Raw genomic sequence first — 19,950 nt, forward strand, 5'->3', positions numbered from 1 at the left:
CCCATTTTCAATGTTTCATAATGTTTCATAATGTTTCCACATCTCTGCCTGACTGTGGCAATGGTGCTTTTTGACTTGTACTCAGTATTTCTCGTCCTCCAAACACGGCGGGTCGAACTGATGCCCTCAATTTCTGTTTCATCTGACCAAAGCACGTTTTCCCGCCCCTTCTCTGAACCATTTAGATGTTCACGGTCAAACTTAAGATGTGTCCCTGGTGTCCTTTGATTGCTCATTGCTCTTGCCCACGGTGGTGGACAGGATGGACAAGTGTGCGTCATACACATAAGAACTTGAGATCAGGATTCAGTCTGGATTATAATGACATGCAAATCAATTTATAACTTTAATTGAATGAGTTTTTCTCTCGATTTCTTTGTTGATATTCTCTCTCTGTTAAAAAAGAAAAAGAAAAACAAAAAACAACACTACTATAAAAATTAGACAAAGTTGATGCCTTTGTGATCTGAGCAAACTTACATGTTCAGCAGGGGATCAAATAATTATTTTCTCCCACTGCTGATATTTAACAGTACATTTGTTCTAGATTGCAACAGATTGACAACATAAAACTACAGTCTAAGTATATTACTGCATGGTGACAGCTCAAGCAATGTGCCCAGTATGTAACGGCAATCTTTCCACTGAAACAAAGCTGCACATTAAAAGTAACGTCGCCATTATTCTTCCCTTGCAACTGCCTCTGAATGCTCACTGAGAAAAATCATGTCAGGACTTGCAAGTGACACATGTGGAAAAGTGCATGTGCAGCTCTGGCTAATAAAGTCGATCTATCACTGCAGTAACACCAAAATCCCCACTGCAGTTCAGCATGAGTCTGTCCTCTCATGCTGTTATCAGACACCCCGGTGGATCAGCCTGCTGACTGCAGCCCTGGAAGGCCCATTAACACCTCCAGAGGGTAGAGCCCAGCCCCCTCTATAAACAGCCCAGCCGGAGGTCCTTCCTAATGGGCTAAGCTCATTCCCAGCCTGGCCTGCTGCAGGTGTGGAAGCCGAGCCCTGTAATTGATAATTAGGGGGTAATAACCCAGCATTCGGTGCAGGCCTTAAGACAGGATAGTAGCCAGGCCCCACACTGTCACTCAGTCAGAGGCAGTGGAAACTAGAGAATTGAGGAGGAGGTGGGGGTTAAGGGCTATAATTCAACAAGGGGTGCATTTGTCTAGAGGTGAGGAAAAAAAAAACTTGGAAACAATAACACATGTATACTCAGGCTGGATTTAGAGTATATGCAAGGACTGATAGAGAACACAAAGAGCCTCCACAGAACTCAAGTGCTTTGCGTAGGTCACTGATAGCGTGTGGGGCTTATGATACCACAGGTAACAAAGTGAAGCTGCAGCACTGTTGGGGGTGTGCCACAATAGGTCGACCATGTATTTCCACACACACCCATTTCCATGTTACTGTTAAACCACAGCTTTTTATCAAAGTGATGCACTAAAAATTATCTAAGTAGAAATAAGCAAAAAGCCTCCAACGGAAACTGCAGTTCTCAGGTAGACTTAACAAATAAAGGTGATGTTTTGTGTCTTTTGTGCCTCCGTTGTGGTGTTTGATACATTTGGATGTTCTGCGAATGAAAATGGCAATTGTGCTTCTTTTTTTTTCTTTTTTTTTTAAAGGGGGCAGAGGCCAAAGATTTGAGTAATGAAAAGTGGGAGTTTATTCATTTATGTATTTATTGTCATTTTCCTTTTATCTAGTTTCCTGTTATAGAAATGCATTAGCCCTGAAAGAAGCTATCAATCAGGGAGCTAATGGGTTGTAATTGCAGGCAGGGAGGCACCCACATCACAAGCGACGGGGTCCCTGTACAGTAGAGAATGACCTACAGTGGATTCGGTCCCTGGGTGATCCCAGGTTAGAGGAAATTCTCAAGTCATTTTCCTTTTGAAACCATTACACTCATCTCAGTGCAATAATCACCCCGGCTAGTATATTTATGGTTTTAAACAAAAGTACATGGACGAAGTACGAGGGAGTTTCAGAAATTTCTGGGAAGGGGGGGGGGACCCTGACTGTGTTATTCATAAGATTTGAGGATTTTTCCAGAGAAATATGTCTGAAATTTGGTCTTCCTGGAACTGCTGAGTGGCTAAACCAGAATACCTGCTCTGAGTCATTCCACACACACAAAAAACACTCCGTCTGCTCCAGCGTTTCCAAGGAATGACAGCATCTGATACTCTCTATAGCTGTCCGTGATAGTCACTCGATTCCTGTCAAATGCCTGAGCCATCACTCACTCTCATTCTCTCTCACACACACACACACACACACACACACGGCAAACGGTAGAGGCTGATAAGACTTTGCTAGACAGTTTAGGGTTGAACTCTGGGAAACACGCCGTCTGCCTCTCATGGCTTCTTTTTCTCATGGGAGGCCTTAAAATGTTTGTCAGAAAACCGGAAAGGAAATCCCTCGTGAATTCGACAGAATTCACACCTTGTCTTTTTCCATCTTCGCAGGCAAAATGAAATGGGAACAAACAACACTGTGTGCTTAGGGGATTCACAGGAATGCCAGTATTTTGTGGAAATGCCAAATCTGGTCAGGTGTTATGGATTTCTAAAACCCACAAGTAAATAATGTTTTAAATGTGGCTTATATTCAAGGCATTATTGTTAACCATGTTTTACATTGGCAACAGTTCACCCCCAAAATACTGCTAGCATCATTTGTCAGTTTAGTTTTCGAGATTAAAACTGTGGAATCAGCTGGATATGTTGGAGCTAGTAGCTTTATGTGAAATAATCATTTATCTTATTTCTTTCTATATGATATCGATCTCAAAACCATCCCTTCCCCGAAGTGTAAATACAAAACATCTTCCTGCACATCACCACAGAGATTAAATCAAGACCGTGCAACTTTAAAAAGAAAAATGGAGCTTCTTCCTCCTCTTAAAAGTAAAAAAGCAATTTAAATAAAGGAACCCATGACTTTCGGTTTCTGAAGTCCATGCTGGAAGAATGAGTTTAAGTAAAAATAGCAGAGGGATCTGCAAAGCGTCATTGCTGTTCAAGTTATTGGTTTACTGTTGGTTTTAAAAGGTTTTGGTACCATTATTGCTATTATTAATAAGAAGAAGCTGACTAACCAAACATAACACAGGTGTAGTACTGTGATAAAGTCTTAAGTCTTCCCTCGTGTCTTTATATGCTACTTCCAAGATCCTGGAGAACCAGAGATTTCTGGAGATCTTTAAAAGTTTCACGTTTTCTGCTTTTTTCACTCATTTTCAGTCCAGTCCTTATACTGATCATTTTCAGATTTTTCTTTCCTTCTTTTTTATTCATTACAACAACTTAACACACATTATGAATAATTCAAGCATAAAAAGGCACCTAACTTAAGGAATGAACCAGTGTTGCATCGACACATAACAGACAACTTAGAAAAGAATCAATTTTAATGGATCTTTAGGCACTTTGTTACTAACTGCCTGTTGCATAAACATTGATCGGTTCACATTTCTTTAGTGAATCCACAAAGAAATGCCAAAGATAACACAGTTTGACTGGCATGAAATAATATTTTATGCACCAACAAGGCGACTCCCAAGAGCTACAAACCTAAAGCTTGATATAGCTCAGCATGGTGAGCAGTGTGTCCTTAAAAGAGTGAAGAGGACAAATGAAGAAGGGGCAGGACAGAAACAAGTCTAGAGTAGGTGAACAGTAACTGAAAGTAGTGTTCTTTAGAAAGAAAATCCTCAGAGATGCATCTGCTCTTCACTCAAAATTCATCGGAAATGGTCTCATTGGAAGGTTGGCTGACAAGAAGTCATTCTTAAGTGGAAGGAGGGAGGAAAAAGGCTGAGGTATGCCAAATTACACAAGACTAAAAAAAAAAAATCAGTGGCAACCGGTCTGATGCAGTGTTGAATCCAAATTTGGATTCATGGCAATGATCTCCAGTAAAAACATGCCTGATAGAAAAACTCAAAACAGAAAATATACCTTTCACCAATTAAATCACTGAACATTTTCAGTGCAGCTGTTCAGGTGAGTTTTTGATTCAGTCCAGACTTCAAAATTACTGAGGGAGTGAGGGATCATCTGGACCGAGGATGGAACAAAAGGCAGCCAACATCCAAAGAAGAGCTCTGAATGTCCATGAAGAAGCCTGGAGAACTTTTCCTAAAGACTACTTAAAGAAAATATTGTAGCCTGGATATGTCGTATTAGTAATAATACACTATAATATCTACATGGCTGAGACATTAGGTATTTTTTCTTTTGCTTCATGTGGGCATAATCTTGATACTTGCATTTATTTATTAGATTAAAAAAAAATACTAAATTTTAGTATTTTTTTAATCTTTATACAGAAAAATGCTGGCTCCAGTGCAGTAAACCCCATTTCTGCTTTATTTTCTACCAGATCAAAGCAATTTATCCTCAAAATGAAATAAACTGAAATATTATTTAATCAGCAAAACAACAACAATCTTTCAGAAGTGCTTCATGAAAGCATTAGTGTAATTTTATTTCAGTCATTTTCAATGATACCAATGATAAGAATAGGCTCTTTTTTCCCTGTGACGTGTACAATAATGCATCAACATATCATAGAGCTTAACAGCTGTACATTCGTGACCACAACTCACAACAACCACCCCTGGAAATCGGAGTGTTCATTAATCAAGCTTGTGACTTGCAGTGTCCGTGTAAACAAATGTGATTTCAATGCTAATACAATTCATGAGCTCCCTTTCACACACATTCGCGCCGACCGTTGCTTTTCCGTTTTTCTGACTTTGCTCACTTCGCCGCAGCCTCCCCATCTTTAAAACTCTGCGGGCATCTCCAGCAAACAGCTGCACATGATAACTAATATGTCATTTACTGAGGCTGCTTGCTGAGAGATGCAGAGAACCGAAAGAAGGGGGAAGTGCGGCGGTGTGGGGGCGGTGGAGAAAGCCCGATTGAAGATCTTAATGTTGCGTTTTAGCAACAATTTAAAGATGTTTTCACTTAGAAGCCTGTTGCTCAAAATGTCTCAGGGACGTTTTCCAAGTGGAGATTGCCTTTAAGTCTGATTTAAGATCACCACGCATCCCTCCTCAAAGCCTAACTGCTAAAGCGGCTTGTCTTTCTAATTTATCTACCAGGTTTTTTTCTGCAGGGTGGCTGCTGCTAATCTGGTCGTAGGGCATTCTGTGACTCACCAGATGTTAGCGGCCAATCGAGTTTCCACGCGCACACACACACACACGCGCGCACACACACATACATATATCAAAGATTTTAACACTTCTGTTGTCGAGTGAGACGAAGCAAAAAAACAAAACAAAAAAACACAAATACATTCATGTGAACTGATTCTTGAGTGTTGTCATTCATTTTAAGGTGAAGTGGAAAGACTTCTGGAAGGAAAGGGGGGAAAACAGACTAAAAACTGTGCTGATAATTTTTCACAAGGCTGTCTAAACATGGTTCAACACAGACGAGGATGAAGTTTCAAGTAGGAGAGAAAGTCATCGGTTTTTCCTGTCTGGATAAAAACCGCCGTCCGCGCTCTCTCTGGCGTCACGCCCATTCGACACCTCGAGCAGAAAATACATTTCATTTGCTTTTTTATGCTAATGTGAAAACGGGAAGGGAAGAAAAATAAATATCCTATTGCTCAACAGGTAACATGACAGCCTGACTTTCTCAGAAGGAAGAATGTTGTTGTTTTTCTCCGGCTCCTCAGGAGAAACTACGAGAAGGTTCTTTCCCATCATCTGATGAGGAAATACAAGAAAGCCCTCAGGATGTGTTTGTCCTGTAAACACATCCTTACCTCTGTGTTTTCTAAAAACAATTACTGTACGCTGTGCCCTCTATATGTAAAGAACTGCTCATGCAAGGATATAATATTGCTAAATATTTGTAACTGTTGATATAAACGCAAAACATTCACTTTGTTTAAAAATCAAACAAAACTTAAACAGACCGCTAATCCATTCGAATTCATCATATGTAGGTTAACGCCTCTCTGTTAACACCAAAGGATCGGGTTTCACGTTAAAAATGTCCTGCTCAGACTTGAGATATGCATGTATAAACTTGATACTCAGACAAATATTCCACTGTCAGGACATGGGAACAGTGTTCAAAATGTAAAGTTCAAGTTATTGTGAATGAATCTCCAGTTTGTTTTGACCCTGGGTCAGCATCCGCAAGAATTCAGCCCAGTTGCCTCAGACCCTGATGTGACCCCCTACCCACGAAGCCCCTGGAAGAAAGCCAAGCCAGCGGCAGACTAGAACCTGAAAGTAACTCCAGCCAACATAGAGGCTGGTGATTGTCCATTTTGCTCCTGGAGGAAAGTAGCTTCTTGACCTCTGATCTATCCAACAGCGAATCCTCATCACGGAGTCTTGTGAAATGAATGTTAATAACAACATTCTGGTAAGGCAGTGTTCTACATTGCTCCATGTGTGGCAAAATATCCTTTTTAAGAGTGTAAAACTAGAAGCATGGACGATGGAGAGACACAGAGAAAGAGAGAGATGGGGAGGGGACAGGTGCTGCACGGTGACAAGCAAAAGCACCTCATAACCTCCACCTCAGGTCTGTTTCCGAAAGGTGAAAATGTCTCGAGTTTTAGAGCCTCTCTTGCCCTCCGGTGGAGGTGTCGGGGTGAGGTTCGGTGAGGGTGTGGATGACGGGGAGGGTGAGGAGGGCTGGGGGGTGGAGGTGCCTCCATAGGGGCAGCTCTGCGAGTCTGGATGTTCACCCGAACACTCCACGGCGGGGATGTAGCGGCTGTCCCACATCCCCGGGCCGCACAGTTTACAGAGGTCGTGAAGGCTGCACGGGATCCTGGGAAGCAGGCGGAACTGGTAGAGTAGACTGCGGGCCTGGAAAGCAGGACGAGAGGAAAGGAGTTCTAGTTTGCCACGATGCGGAGCCAATAAATGCAACACAGATCGATGCTGATATCAAACAGCGCATTAAAACACCAAAATAAATCAATGGGCTCGACTCCGGGCTAAAAGATAACAAAAGACTCTCAAGGTCAGAAAGCGTGATGTTGCCTAAAGCTACAAAGTCCGCATCGCATGCAGCAAAGCTGTGGAGTTACACCACCTGCATGCTAACATGAACTCGCTGCCTGTGGTTGCAGTAGTAACACACAGCATCCATAAACATTAGGAAGCAGGCATGGACACAATAGCCGGGATGGAGATCATAAATCCTCCACTTTGGCATGGCAGCCTCCCATTTAGTACCTCAAGGCCTCTGTGGGCAACTTAATGTGCATCAGTTGCTTTGCTGCAGCATTGGGGCAGGGCTGCCTTAATGCAAGCAGCACTGGATTTGGTTTAAATGTGTAGCAATGCAGCAGTCTGTCGAAGAATTCTTATGATGATCGTAAACAACCGATTATTCTCATATTTGGAGATCGCCGCGTGATAACCTTTATTTTTGGTTTGAAGGAAGCGAAGTAGTGAGATGAAATGGTAACATAAAGGCATGAAAACCAAAAAAAGGTTTTACTGTGATACCTTGCGCAGAACCAGCTCTCCGTTCATGTGCATGGAGAGATTGCTGAAGTGCAGCAACATCTGGTCAGTAGCAAGCTGCTGCTCTGTCACATCCTCCCCGTAGAGAACAATGATGGCCACACACAGGAACAGGTGGAAGTAGTCCGTCTAAAGAGGATTAGATCAGCAAAGAAGTGAAAGGTAGAAGGAAAATATGCATATTATCAGCTTCTGTGGTGTACAGTCAGTTATGTTACTAATGCAAATTTAAATTTCAGTAAGTGCTTTGCATTTATTCATGCCTTTGTTATAAGGAACAACGTTAAGGACACGTCTAGGATAAGGATACATCTACGCTCACTAATATTTGCTCAAATGTCCGTTAACAAGTTGCAACTCTATCAGATGCTTTTGGTAGCCATCAACAAGTTTCTGGCATAATTTTCTGGCATGATTATGGCTGGATATTTGACCCCCTTCCCGGCAGAATTGGCAGAGTTCGTTTAAATTGTTTGGTTTACTGGCATAGACCAGAGTTTTAAGTATAGTAAATAGATTTTTAATAGCGTTGAGGTCGAGGCTTTGTGAAAGCCATTTCAGAAGCTTAATGTTAGCCTGGTTTATCCATTTAAAAACCAGTTTTCTTGTGTGTTTGGGATAATTATCCTGTTGAAACACCCAGTTGTATCCAAGTTACAACCATCTAGCTGCTGATTTGAGTGGATTATCCCAGCAACTTTGTGGAATATATGCCACCAAAATGGTGTAAGATCAGAATAACTTGTCCTTACGTATAACTGTCTGTAACTTGTGTAAATCTAGATGATCACTGAGTTCCTCGAACCTTCTCATTGTTCTGAGCGTTGGTTAATCCAATGGGAGGTGTCTACCAGAAACTACCAGCTGTAGCCAATCATGATCACTAATGAAAAGTTGATATGATTTGGCAAGTTCAAAGACACTGTAGAACCTTCAGGACCATTTATTAAAAGATTTAAGTGAGTGTATATTTACGTTTGACCCTGTGTGGATGCAGGTTCAAATAAATCATTAAAAGCCCAAAAATTACTATGATTTTCAATACGAAATTAAATAAAGCCTTTATTAAATCTACTGTACACAATGAGCTATTGATGTGCAATAGTATTTGTTCAGTTGTCCATAACACTTTAAAATATCTTCCCCCATGCCTTTATTATAGGTCTGTTTTCACCTCCTGGTGGAATAGCCAGACTTTTACATTTTACCTGTCCTTTTATCATTAAGAAAGCAATAAATTCTTTAAGAAAAGCAAAACATTTTTCATGAAAAATCTATTTTTGGACTAACCCCAAACATTTCGTTTAGCAAGAACTGTCGAGATAAATATTGTGTGACCCAATATTACACGATTCTTCCCTTTCACAGAAAAATCTGATATCAATCAGAAATTCTTGCTTTTAGCCCATCTGGTATGTGACACTCAACTGTCTAAACCAAGGTTTCACTCTCATATCTCTTCTATCACCACCTGTAGCTTCAGATCAGAACATCTAGAAGAGAGTTTGAGCAGATGGTACGAAGCAGTGAGGCTGATATTTGAGGAGAGGTGTTAACCTCTTTCTCACTACGCACTACACAGGCATGACTAACTCTGATAAAATACAGAAAGGGTGGGAAAATATGCACTGGGTAGATTCAAGATAAGCCAAATGACTTTTTTTTTTTTTTTAAACACAGTATTTTTACTTTTTACAATTTGTTTTTTAAGCTAATATGCTATTAGGGGTCACTGTAATCTCTGGGAATCAAAACCCAAAAATAAACAAAACCATTAAACCCCTTGAAGAGCAATTGCAGGTTTTAAAGGCAGGATTACAGAAGCCTGCAGTGGGAAGCATTAAAGGAGTAACATGCAGCGTAGTATATGCAAAGTTTTTCTTTCAAACTTGTGTATGCAAAGGAGCCGTTCGGACTTTGACCTGACCTGGTAGTGTGCCCAGCACGCCTCCCACATGCGCAGGGCCTCGGTGTCGGGGAACTCTCTCTTAAAGCAGAGCAGGATCCAGCGATGGCAGAAGAGGAGTTGGAGGCCGTCCTCCCCGAGCCTGGTCAGGTGCTGGTGAAAACGTGGCAGCATGAGGCGCAGCAGCTCCCGCAGGTACATCTGGAAGCAGGGTCATAGAGCTGTTTAAGCTCATTCCTCCTTCTATTTAAGCCAACTTTATGATTGGCTGCCCTTCATAAACTCAAAGTTTGAACAGCAGGCTGTGGAGCTGTGTGGCTGGGATGACCATATTAGGGATATCTACCCTCACTGACATCACAGAGTCAGAGTTTTATCCTGCATAGTGGCTCTATAGCATAATGATTTATACAGTCACCTAACAAGCAAAAAGATCCCAGGAGGAGAGACAAATCCCTTGAGGATTGCATCAGGAAGGGCATTCGGCATCAAATATGCAGCACCAACAACTGTGGTGATGACTTATGAATAAGGGAGTAGATCAAAGTAGCTTTGTACAATGTGATTCATCAGAAAACTGAAAGAGTTGTTTAAAGAATGAACAAAGAAAGCTTAATCTAGCCACTTGCATCTGGTCAAGAAAATAGATATAAATGTCTAAGTTACAGAAATTGTTAGAGACAACTTGAAGCTGAAGTGTCAGAAAGCTGTGGTGTAAAGCGTCTCTGCAGAATCAATTCAGACATTCGTACAACTCACAAAAGACGCACAGAGAAACTGCCTACCAGCTGCCTCTCCATGTCTTCGTCCCGCGGGGAGCTGATGAAGATGGTGTTCTCCATGAGGCCGACAAAGCACCAGAAGGTGTCGCTTTCATCCTGGATCTCAGTGAGCAGCGGGGCCACCAGGTCAGACATGCCCTGGCAGTAGCCCATGTCAGGATTAAACACTGCATAGTTGAGCAGAATCCGCCTGAGGCGACAACAACCACGAACATCTTAGTGGTGTCATAACATCTCAGCATCTCAAAAAAAGCGCTGTAAGTGGCCACAGTAGAACCATAAACATAAACCCCTTTCACAGTCTCCAATACAGCCTCTACACAGTCCTTGCCAAACCAAATGTATAGTCCCACCCAAACACTCTCAGCTTTTTTTCCCCTTTTTCTTGCATGGTTACCAATTTTGAGAAAACTTCCTTTGCTGTTTTCAGACCTTAGTAAGTACTGCATAAACAAAGGAAACAGGCTAAAGATAGTTTCTGTTGTTTGAGCACTAAATTAAAAACAAAGACTGAATTTGTGGAGACGGAGACTGCAATATGAGGATGCCGGTCTCTCTGCTTAGACTAAATGATCCAGACAAATGTCTATTTGACATATCAGTAATAGCTGTGAGCTAACTTATGAGATGAGTGCTCTCTATCTGGACATGTGCAGTGCTGGTATCACCCCAGCTCACATACAATATGAGACATAATGCCAGGACAAATACCAGGAGCCTTGATGAGAGTCACTAAACTAATATGCTATTTAAATCCTCTTGCTCCTCGTTTGGAAAGCTATTAGCTCTGAGTATGCATCAAAAGTGCTCAGACGGCTTAGTCAGAGTCAATAAAGCATGAAACTCATTTGCCGTTCCCTCAGGGTTCAGAATATGAAATGAATAGGTACGCCTGTGCGTTGGGCTGAGGAACGATAAGGCTGGACTGGGAGAAGGTGACAGATAGAAATTTAAAGTGGATGGGAAAAATGAGAAAAAGATGGTGGTCTGACCTCATGATCTCCACATTCGGGTTGTTCTCGCCTCTAAAAAAGTGGTTGCTGCGGTCCGTTCTCACCACGTCTTTATCCACCGTGAACTGGACCTTTCTCCAGAACTCACTGTGCTCCTCCGGGCTCATGGACAACCTGAGAAAAATTCATATAAACACCAGAAAGCAACAGAAATATTAAGCGAAAGAAAAGGCAAACTTAAAGTTGCAGCAGTTAATAAAGCTGTTAAAGCGGTGGCGTTAAAAAAAAGTTTTTCACTGCACAGTCTCTTAGGAAATGCTTGGTAATTAGAATCACAAAATGAAGGGTTATCAAGTGATCGTTGATGCAAATGTGACTCAGGTGTAACACTAACACTTAGCTAGAAATGAACAAAAAATCCAGGGGTGTGTAAACAGTGGGCCTGGCAGGGTATTTTACAATCAAGTGTTCCACTGAGAATAATACCACAACCATAAAACTCCCCCTATCCTTCCCTGTAGATGTTAGCAACTATATTAGCAATGTACTCTGAGTGTGGCACTAATGTACTCAAGTCCTAACAAGCAGAGGGGATTTAATTAACACTGTTTGTTTTCCATGAAGCTCCACCAGGAATAATGAGCGCACACCTGATGCAATGCCACGCAACTGTTTAGTTTTTGTTGTGTTCGTGTCCTTGGACCCTTCTACTTCTCTTTGACTTGAAATTTGAATTGTTTTCATCACTTTTTAGTTCATAAGCCTAGACAATAAGAACATAGATAGTTATAATTGAATGAGGCAAAAATCTGTATTTTTATGTGACTTTTCTGAGGTGAGACTTTTTTTGAGGCAAAAAAAGTCTTAATCTATCCCTCGTTTCTATATATTTTGCAAAGATGGGACATAGGTGCAGCAATTTATTGAAAAATGTGCAAACATACATGGAAATACAGGATATAAGGCAAAAACAATTCTGGTTTGCATGAGTCTAACAACCTTGAAAGTCAGTATTTGGTGTGACCACCTTTATTGAGCACAGCCTGAACTCTCTTAGGCACGTTTTTGTGTATTGTGTTTAAGTAGTCTTCAGGAACACTTCTCCAGGTTTCTTGAAGGACAGTCAAAGCTCTTCTTTGGATGTTCGTTGCCTTTTGTTCTGTTCTCTGTTAAGATAATCCCACACTGCTTCAATAATGTTGACCTCCAGGCTCTGGGGAGGCCAATCCATGACCGACTCCATCGCACTGTGTGTGGGATGCAGTCGTGGAGACTTTGAGACTCTTTCCACGTGGCAATTCATGGTGGATCAAACTCTCTCTTCAGATTTTTCAAATTTTAACTAAAGAAATAAATTGTGTGTTTTTTGTGGCAGGCTGCAAGTAACAAAGTGCCTAAAGATACAATTTAATGTTGCTTCTCTTCCAAGTTGTCTTTTATGTGTAGACTGGTTCATCCCCTGAATTAGGTCTCTTTTATATGCTTCAATGTTTCACAGGTCTTTGTTAAGTGGCTTAATCAACACACAACATTACTCTGAAAGCAGTCATATACTATACAAAGACTGGACGAATGAGTAAAAAAAAAATGTCCAAAGACTATTGCTCAAGACCCCTTTAAAAACTACAAGAAAACCTGGCTCTTAACAACTTTCTTAAACCAATAATGAACTATTTTTAATTTTAATCTTGATGGCATTGATATATTTTTTTAAACGTTCTTCAAGCAGGAACTGAAAACAATGAAACCTTTATCTGCTTTAAAAAGAAACCTAATCGGATGATATCATCTGCCGGACATTATTCAGGTTAGACCAGAAATGCGATTGACATGATTCCTGTCATGCCACAAGTGAGAAGCAGCAAGTTAAATTTGACATATGTATGGTAAGTATAAAAGCTCAGAAGCCTTATCAACTGGATTATTTGGTATCCAATAACTAGACTGTGATTAAAGGCCAAAGGCTTCTCATTGTAGCAGTATAGGTAAGATCTTTTAAATGTGTTTTTATTGTTTTGTTTTGTTATTTGTAATTTGAGGACAGATCTGCTCCATTTTCTTTTAAAAGTTGAGCAGTCTTAATTTAAAAATAGCTAACCTACAGATATAATTTAAAATTGGTTCTTTGCTAAGTTGTCTGTGTGTATAGACCCTAAACTGGTTCATCCCTTGAGTTAGTCACCCGTTTTTAATCCTTGAATGGTTCAGAAGTCAGAGTTCAGTGGCTTAACAAACAATCTCCTACAAAAATCATCAGGTAGAAGGACTAGAGTGAAAATGACTGAAAAAGCAGCCAAAAAGTCCAAAAAATGTCCAAAGAAAACCTCTGAAAAGTCTTCAGAAAAGCCTGGAGAGCTATTGCTCAAGACCACTTTAAAAAATTAAAAGAACTTTTATTTATAGTATAGTATACTTATACTTATAAGCTCTAAAAAAAATGAAATAAAACAATTTATCTTCAAGTTAGCCAGAGGACATTTTCTTATTCAATATATATCATGTAATAAAAGCTGCAAACAAAAAAAATTATGACAACAGCTTGAAATGTTTTTTAAATGATAGGAATAAGAAAAAGGACAACTACTGGTATGCTTAATGTATGTTCACATTCCTCTGTTAGTTTCGCATATTTTCTTGTTGTGCGCTCACATATCACAGTAATCTAGTGTCAGTCTGGTTAGTTTTGCTTTACTTGTTATTGCTGCCCCATTTCCATTGACGACCAGGTAGTTATCACATCTGAGGGGGACACAGAATGAAAAGACATGTCTCTTTGCTCCTAATGATCAACTAGTGGCCCCGGAGGCTGGCTCTACTCAAAGGCTCTTTACAGGAATCCACATCACAGTCAGAACAAGGACTCTAATTACCTGACTTCAATAAGACCTTCTCAAGCACTCAAAATGTTAATAGGCCATACACATGAAACCTGTCCAATTATCATATTCATTACAGACAGAGGGGCACAATGTGTGAAAATATGTGTACACTTAACCTTTTTGATGGCAGGCTGGAGGCAAATGAAGACTGGGGAACGTGCTCGTGTGTGTGTGACGTGTGCGTGTGGTTGGCCGTGCATACCGAAGCTGTGTTCTGTTTTTTTGTTTTATTTTTTCCATCCGACAAGACAGTATGATCTGATAAGCGCTGACATGTTTTTTTCTCAAGAGACCTTTTATTTCACACCCAGCACCTCCCCTTAACACTTTCCTGATTGCGCCTATTGATTGCTGAGCGCCTGCGATGAAATCCACAATAGGCTCACATATGGTTTAATGTTTGACTGACTGAGCATTTGGCAGCAGACACTGCAGCCACATGATAGTTTATCTGTGTTTCAGAGAGTGAAGCATACAGATGTCTCTCAATACAAGCTTTTTCTTTTTTTTTAATACTTTTAAAAAGACTTCATGATGTTAACACTGTACTTCCACAAACATACCTCCTCTGCTGGATGTCATGGTACTGGCTACGCTTTTGCAGTCTCCAATCTTCCCTTTCTTGGGAAGAGGAGTCATAGCTGTAGTAGTGCAGCAGGAAGGGCCACACCTCACCACGAATGGATGGGTCGATACCACCGAAAAAGATGGCCTGGTAAAAAGAGTGTAGAGGTGAGCACAGAGGGAGTGTGTTCTCTGCGTTCAAAGGGCAAGCAGGGGCCAAAACTGATAACTATGAGAGCAAACCATACTTTATGCAAACAATGCATGCAGACAGTGCGGCACAGCCTGCAATGCAACTATCACCTCACTAGGCTTGTTTATCAAGTGCTGCAAAATGTTGCAAAACTGAAACTTCTGTAATGTTAACGGGGGGGGGGGCAAAAAACAAACACTGCTTTGTCAGCAGGTCCAGCAAGAACAGTCCTCTTTTGCAATTCCTGCACTTGTGCGTTTACTGAGGAAATGTTTTGGTCTGAGTCTAACGGCCTCTGAGTCATTTTCAACAATATGGTAAAGTTTAAACTGAGTCAATCAAAGAAGACTGAAATGAGTCACAGGGGGACAGTGGCCAAGACCAATCCTCTCATCATTTACAACCTGGGAGTGCTGATTCAAACTGAAACTTCAGTGTAGGGCTGAGTTTCAAAATGACTTTCCGAAGCATGTGCTACCAGAAAATGTGATGCTTACAGTATGGATAGGTATGACTGAGCTTAACATATTAGCTGATTGATTACGTTCTGACTGATTCCTCAGAATTATAATAGCCTGCTTGTGTTCACACCTGCATACATACCTTGCGCAGCTTATACTCCTCCTCCACCTGTCCGTTCTGGTTGAGGTGACGTAGCCAAGTGGTGACATCCAGCCTTCGATAAAGCCTCTCTTCTGGGTGAGTCTCGGCCGATGGCAGGGTGGGCCTCTGGATGGAAAACTGCATGCAAGACTTCTCATCTGACACCTGATGTTAAATGAGACCAAAGGGGAGAAACACATTGGCGAGGACACTACAACTGAATAAAAACTGTTAAAAAAAATGCTTCCTTTTCCAATAAAACTAGAAACCAAACTGGGAATTTGGGCTGTAACCCGACCTGGTCTTTGAGCTGAGTTTCTCTGCAGCACTTCCACTGCTGGAACACCTCAGCCAGCTTGTCCAGGCCAGCATGATGAAAGTGGAGGATCTTATATTGGCTTTCTCTGCTAGCTATCACCAGCTGGCCACTAGTGCAGGCCTCGTCACTGCAACAACACAATGGTGAATGATAAAGTCAATAACTACTGTAGTAATAAAGAACCTCACGCAGCGAACAAAGAGCCTGTGAGAGAGAGTGAAACATTACGCAGTAGCGCAGCAAAGTGACCCCTCGAGACCTTTCTGCGACCTTTTGCACTCTCCGACTGACCTGAAGAAGAGTCTCAACGACCTCATGTGACCCAGGTCGACCCTGAAAACTCCACACAATTGCTCCAGAGCTAGGAGCTTCTGCTGCTCCTCCCACCGCATGCCCTGCGACTGGCTGCTGCTCTCAGAGGGGGCATGGCTGTCCAAACTTGAAGCAGAGCTGGCCGAGTGGTTCATGGATTCCTCGCACAGCTCCCTGGAAAACAAATAAAAAATAAAATAAAAAAAAAGATTTTGGAATCAGAATTTGGGGGTTTGTTTAATTCAAGTATTTTCCCCTTTACATCACAATAGGGAGTCTTTAAATGTAGTTTCTCTCTCTTTGCTTCTTTAACCTCACATTCAGATAGAAAGTTATGTTTTTCAACGTGAAGCATTGACAGTGAATATCACAAAGTCAGAGGCCGCTGGTGGAGACACTCCTCGGCTCAGCTCTCCCCTGTTGTTTTATGTCTCAATATGTTTTTCACCAAGAGGCTGAGAATAGGAGGAATGCATGGAGGCGTCAGAGGACAGAAACACACACATGCACAAACACACAAGGAAATCTGTACACACACAAATCACACACACACACAAATCACACTGTCCGCTGTCCAATTTCCCCTGTCATTCCCTCATGGCAAGCATGTTGTTCCCGGCACTGAAACCTGAGCTGAAGGCTCCTCTGCTGCACGAGGAGACACACAAGAACACACACATTATAATCACACGTGTGTGCAGAGAAACATGCATGCGACAATGCCAAAATATGTACGTGGCCAACACAAACACGCACTGCGCACCGCAGCAAACCACACGCCAGCCAAACTGCTCGCTGGCTGGCGTGCTCTCTCTAACCTACACACGTAGACACACACACACACACACACACAGACACTCAAGAATGGACCATAGCTAATGACCAAAATGCACTCGCAAACACGTCTCCAGACCTGCTAATGCTGAGAAACAGAAATGCATTAAACCCGGCGACATTTGAGAAGCACACGTGTAAATTAAGTTGCTTGATTATGACTTGCTATAAATCCTACACACACACACACACACACATATATATGCATCAGAAATATATTTTTTAACAATACAACCAAGAAGAGGTCATTCACGATCAAAATTTAGTAAGAGAAGAATATCAATTTGTAAAAATGTATATATTTTTTCCACTCTGCTCGCATCAGCTGACACGTTGGCTTCTTTGATCACGAGGGAGGCCGACTGAGCCTTTTACGCCCCGAATCAATCATGTCTTGCTAATAATTTGCCTGTTAGCAGATGGGAAAATAACAAGGCTGATCAATCCAAGCTGCACTGTTTCCTTATGCTATCTGGTGATTTACTGCTCTCTGTCTCATGTATCATGCCACAAACCAGACTGTGGAAGACTACGAGACGGGGAGAGAGGCGCAGAGAGTTCTGGTAAGAGAGTTAGGCAATGTGAACTATGAAGGAGATCTTTTAACGGACAACTGCGTTTCCCCTTTTTTTCCCTTTTTTTTTTGTTAAGTGACTGTGAAGGCCCATAAGCCCATTTACAGCTGACATTTCCTTCTCTCTTTCCTGCATGCTTAAGACTCATGCATTAAAATCTTTTTGTATATTTCGCCACACAGACAAAAAAAAAAAGTAACAAAGGTCAGAGTGAAAAAGCACTTGATTTCTGAAATCTGAGCATGGGTCATTCACTGTGCTGCGTTCAAGCGTAAACTCAAGAAGTGATTAACAACATCTGTCAGTGTTTAGAGCTCGATTCTATTCATTTATATTAGGGAGCAAAAGTAGGCAGCAGTCACGCCATAAATTCTGCACAGTGTACATTATATAAACAAGCTGTTTTGCTTGAGTGAGACTGCTGTAACCATCATGTCCCACCAGGCCAGGGTGAGATCAAACTGCCCTGAGGCCCTGTGTAATGCTTCCCTCCACACACATAAGGCTATACTCCGGGGGAAAGTGCTGCCAGGTCACCCTGAGAACCACCACGCAGTGAACAGGCCTACAGAGACTCCCAGGTCCTCTAGCTAATCCCTGGAGAGAACAGGGAGTTTAAGGGAGGGCTCAGACGAAGGGGGCGGTGTGGGCGCACACTGAAAAGTGGTCAGTACAATTTGAAGTTTTAGAAAAGGAGAAAAAACATCCAGCATCATCTTATCCTTTTCGGAAATAATCCCTCAAAGGCACTTTCTGCACACTGGACACTCTTTTGTCCATATTAAATGTACTTTAATTTGATTATAAACCAACAGATAAAGAAGAAAGAAATATTTCTGCTGAAAAAAAAAATCCTGTTTACGGATTTTTTTCCCCCTTACATAACAATTAGGTAGTTGAAAAAATATTTAAACATGGAAAACTGGAAAAACAAGGAAAAACTAAGATCGCAACTGCCAGACCAAATATACGTAACAAATGGTTGCAAACGTTTTCAGGCGTCACAGTAAGAAACCACTGTTCTTAGACATAATCATATACTAAACGTTCCACAAAGTGCAGCCCCAAGAAGGCAGTACGCATTGACAGCATCATAAACTAATGTTAAACTTTAAAGAAACTTGTTAAGAAGCTCGACAGAGATTGCTGCAGATTTCTCTCTCTCCTTCTTTTTTGCCCTCTCCCACCGCTCTCCTCTTTCTGCCCCCCCCCCCCTTTTCATCCGCTCTCACTCTCATTCGCAGAGCTTTCTCTTTGAATGATTCCAAGTGACATGTTTCCAGTTCCTGGCCCCTTAACAGTGTCAATTAAAGCAAGAGAGAGAGAAAGAGAGATTGAGTGGGTTCCAGGGTTTTGGCTGCTGCTCTGCTCTCTTCAGTCCTCTAATCCAGAGAGCTGACATTCAGCCCAGCACAACAACCCTGGGAGCACCGAGAATCAAAGGGCTTCACACAGACTTTAGGAAGGGGAAGGGGAAAGGGGGGTGGTAGTGGTGGGGCGAAGTATTTGAGAGGTGGACAACACCAAAAGATACAACAACTCGAGAATATGCAAAAGGAAGAGATGTGAAATAATAATAATGAGAAAAGTGGGAGGAGTTGACAGATATGGAGAACAGAGGAGAATCCAAAAGAAGAAGAAAAAGAAGGAGAAGGGAAAAAAATAACAGGCAGAGGAAAAGATGTATACAGTGCCAAAGAGCTGTGAAGAGACACCAACAGCAAGTGAGGCAGAGAGTTTTGGATGAAGAGAGGGACGGAGTAAAGGTTAGAAGCTGTGAAGCAAAGAGCAATGCCAAGTCACACACTGACTGCACTTACAGCAAATGTGAAAAAGTGGCTAAAAACACTTAAAGTCACACTGTCTCACTCTCTCGCTTTTTTTTTTCTTTTTTGGTGGGGGTGGGGCGGTGGGGGCACTGACACAGGCTTACACATTTCTGGGCAACATATCAGGCCACATAGCTGCGTGAGGAAACATCCGCGAAGGGAATCATAAAATCACACGACCGCGAGGTCTGAACAGCAACGCAATTACTGTACAGATGGCTCCCCTGACTACAGAACAGTGTGTGGAGGGATTGCGGTTTGGCTTGCTTTATTTTTTTTAATTTGTTTTAGGATTTGGAGACTTATTTAAAGACCTCTGTGACATTACACAGCATTTAGATCGAAGGCCAATTTAAATAAAAATTGAAATTGTGAAGCCTGATAACATTTCATGGTTCCTGCTGAAGTCATCTACCTGCTTTCAGGTCGCTCGGGACATTTAGCTGTAGTGCAGTGAGCCACCTTGTGGCTTCAAACTGTAAACCAGCTCACATGCAATCAATTCTTTTCTTTTTGGCTCCACCTTCTGGTAGCTTAGGGCAACTAAAAAAAACAATTTGTGAATAAAAATAACACAAAAAATTACAGTAAGGGAAAATTTAACATTATGTTATTCGAAGCCACAACAAAAAAGGGAAAGAAATCAATAATTT

At 41.6% G+C, this 19,950-nt stretch overlaps 1 protein-coding gene across 1 annotated transcript in view; it reads right to left on the reverse strand.

Moving 5' to 3' along the window:
- Positions 1-4,394: 4,394 nt before the first annotated feature.
- tbc1d16 (TBC1 domain family, member 16) overlaps positions 4,395-19,950 on the reverse strand; it is a 26,955-nt gene continuing 11,399 nt past the window's right edge. Inside the window, exons 5-13 of the mRNA XM_005734635.1 lie at positions 16,039-16,233; positions 15,727-15,874; positions 15,429-15,593; positions 14,632-14,780; positions 11,229-11,363; positions 10,240-10,426; positions 9,476-9,655; positions 7,531-7,677; positions 4,395-6,882 (exon numbers count right to left, since the gene is read on the reverse strand). Of these exons, the coding sequence (XP_005734692.1) occupies positions 6,589-6,882; positions 7,531-7,677; positions 9,476-9,655; positions 10,240-10,426; positions 11,229-11,363; positions 14,632-14,780; positions 15,429-15,593; positions 15,727-15,874; positions 16,039-16,233 (1,600 nt within the window). The 3' untranslated portion in view covers positions 4,395-6,588. The remainder of the gene's footprint in view (positions 6,883-7,530; positions 7,678-9,475; positions 9,656-10,239; positions 10,427-11,228; positions 11,364-14,631; positions 14,781-15,428; positions 15,594-15,726; positions 15,875-16,038; positions 16,234-19,950) is intronic.

Source organism: Pundamilia nyererei, unplaced genomic scaffold, assembly GCF_000239375.1.
Source record: "Pundamilia nyererei isolate P.nyererei 1_Seehausen unplaced genomic scaffold, PunNye1.0 scaffold00059, whole genome shotgun sequence".
Taxonomy (NCBI): domain Eukaryota; kingdom Metazoa; phylum Chordata; class Actinopteri; order Cichliformes; family Cichlidae; genus Pundamilia; species Pundamilia nyererei.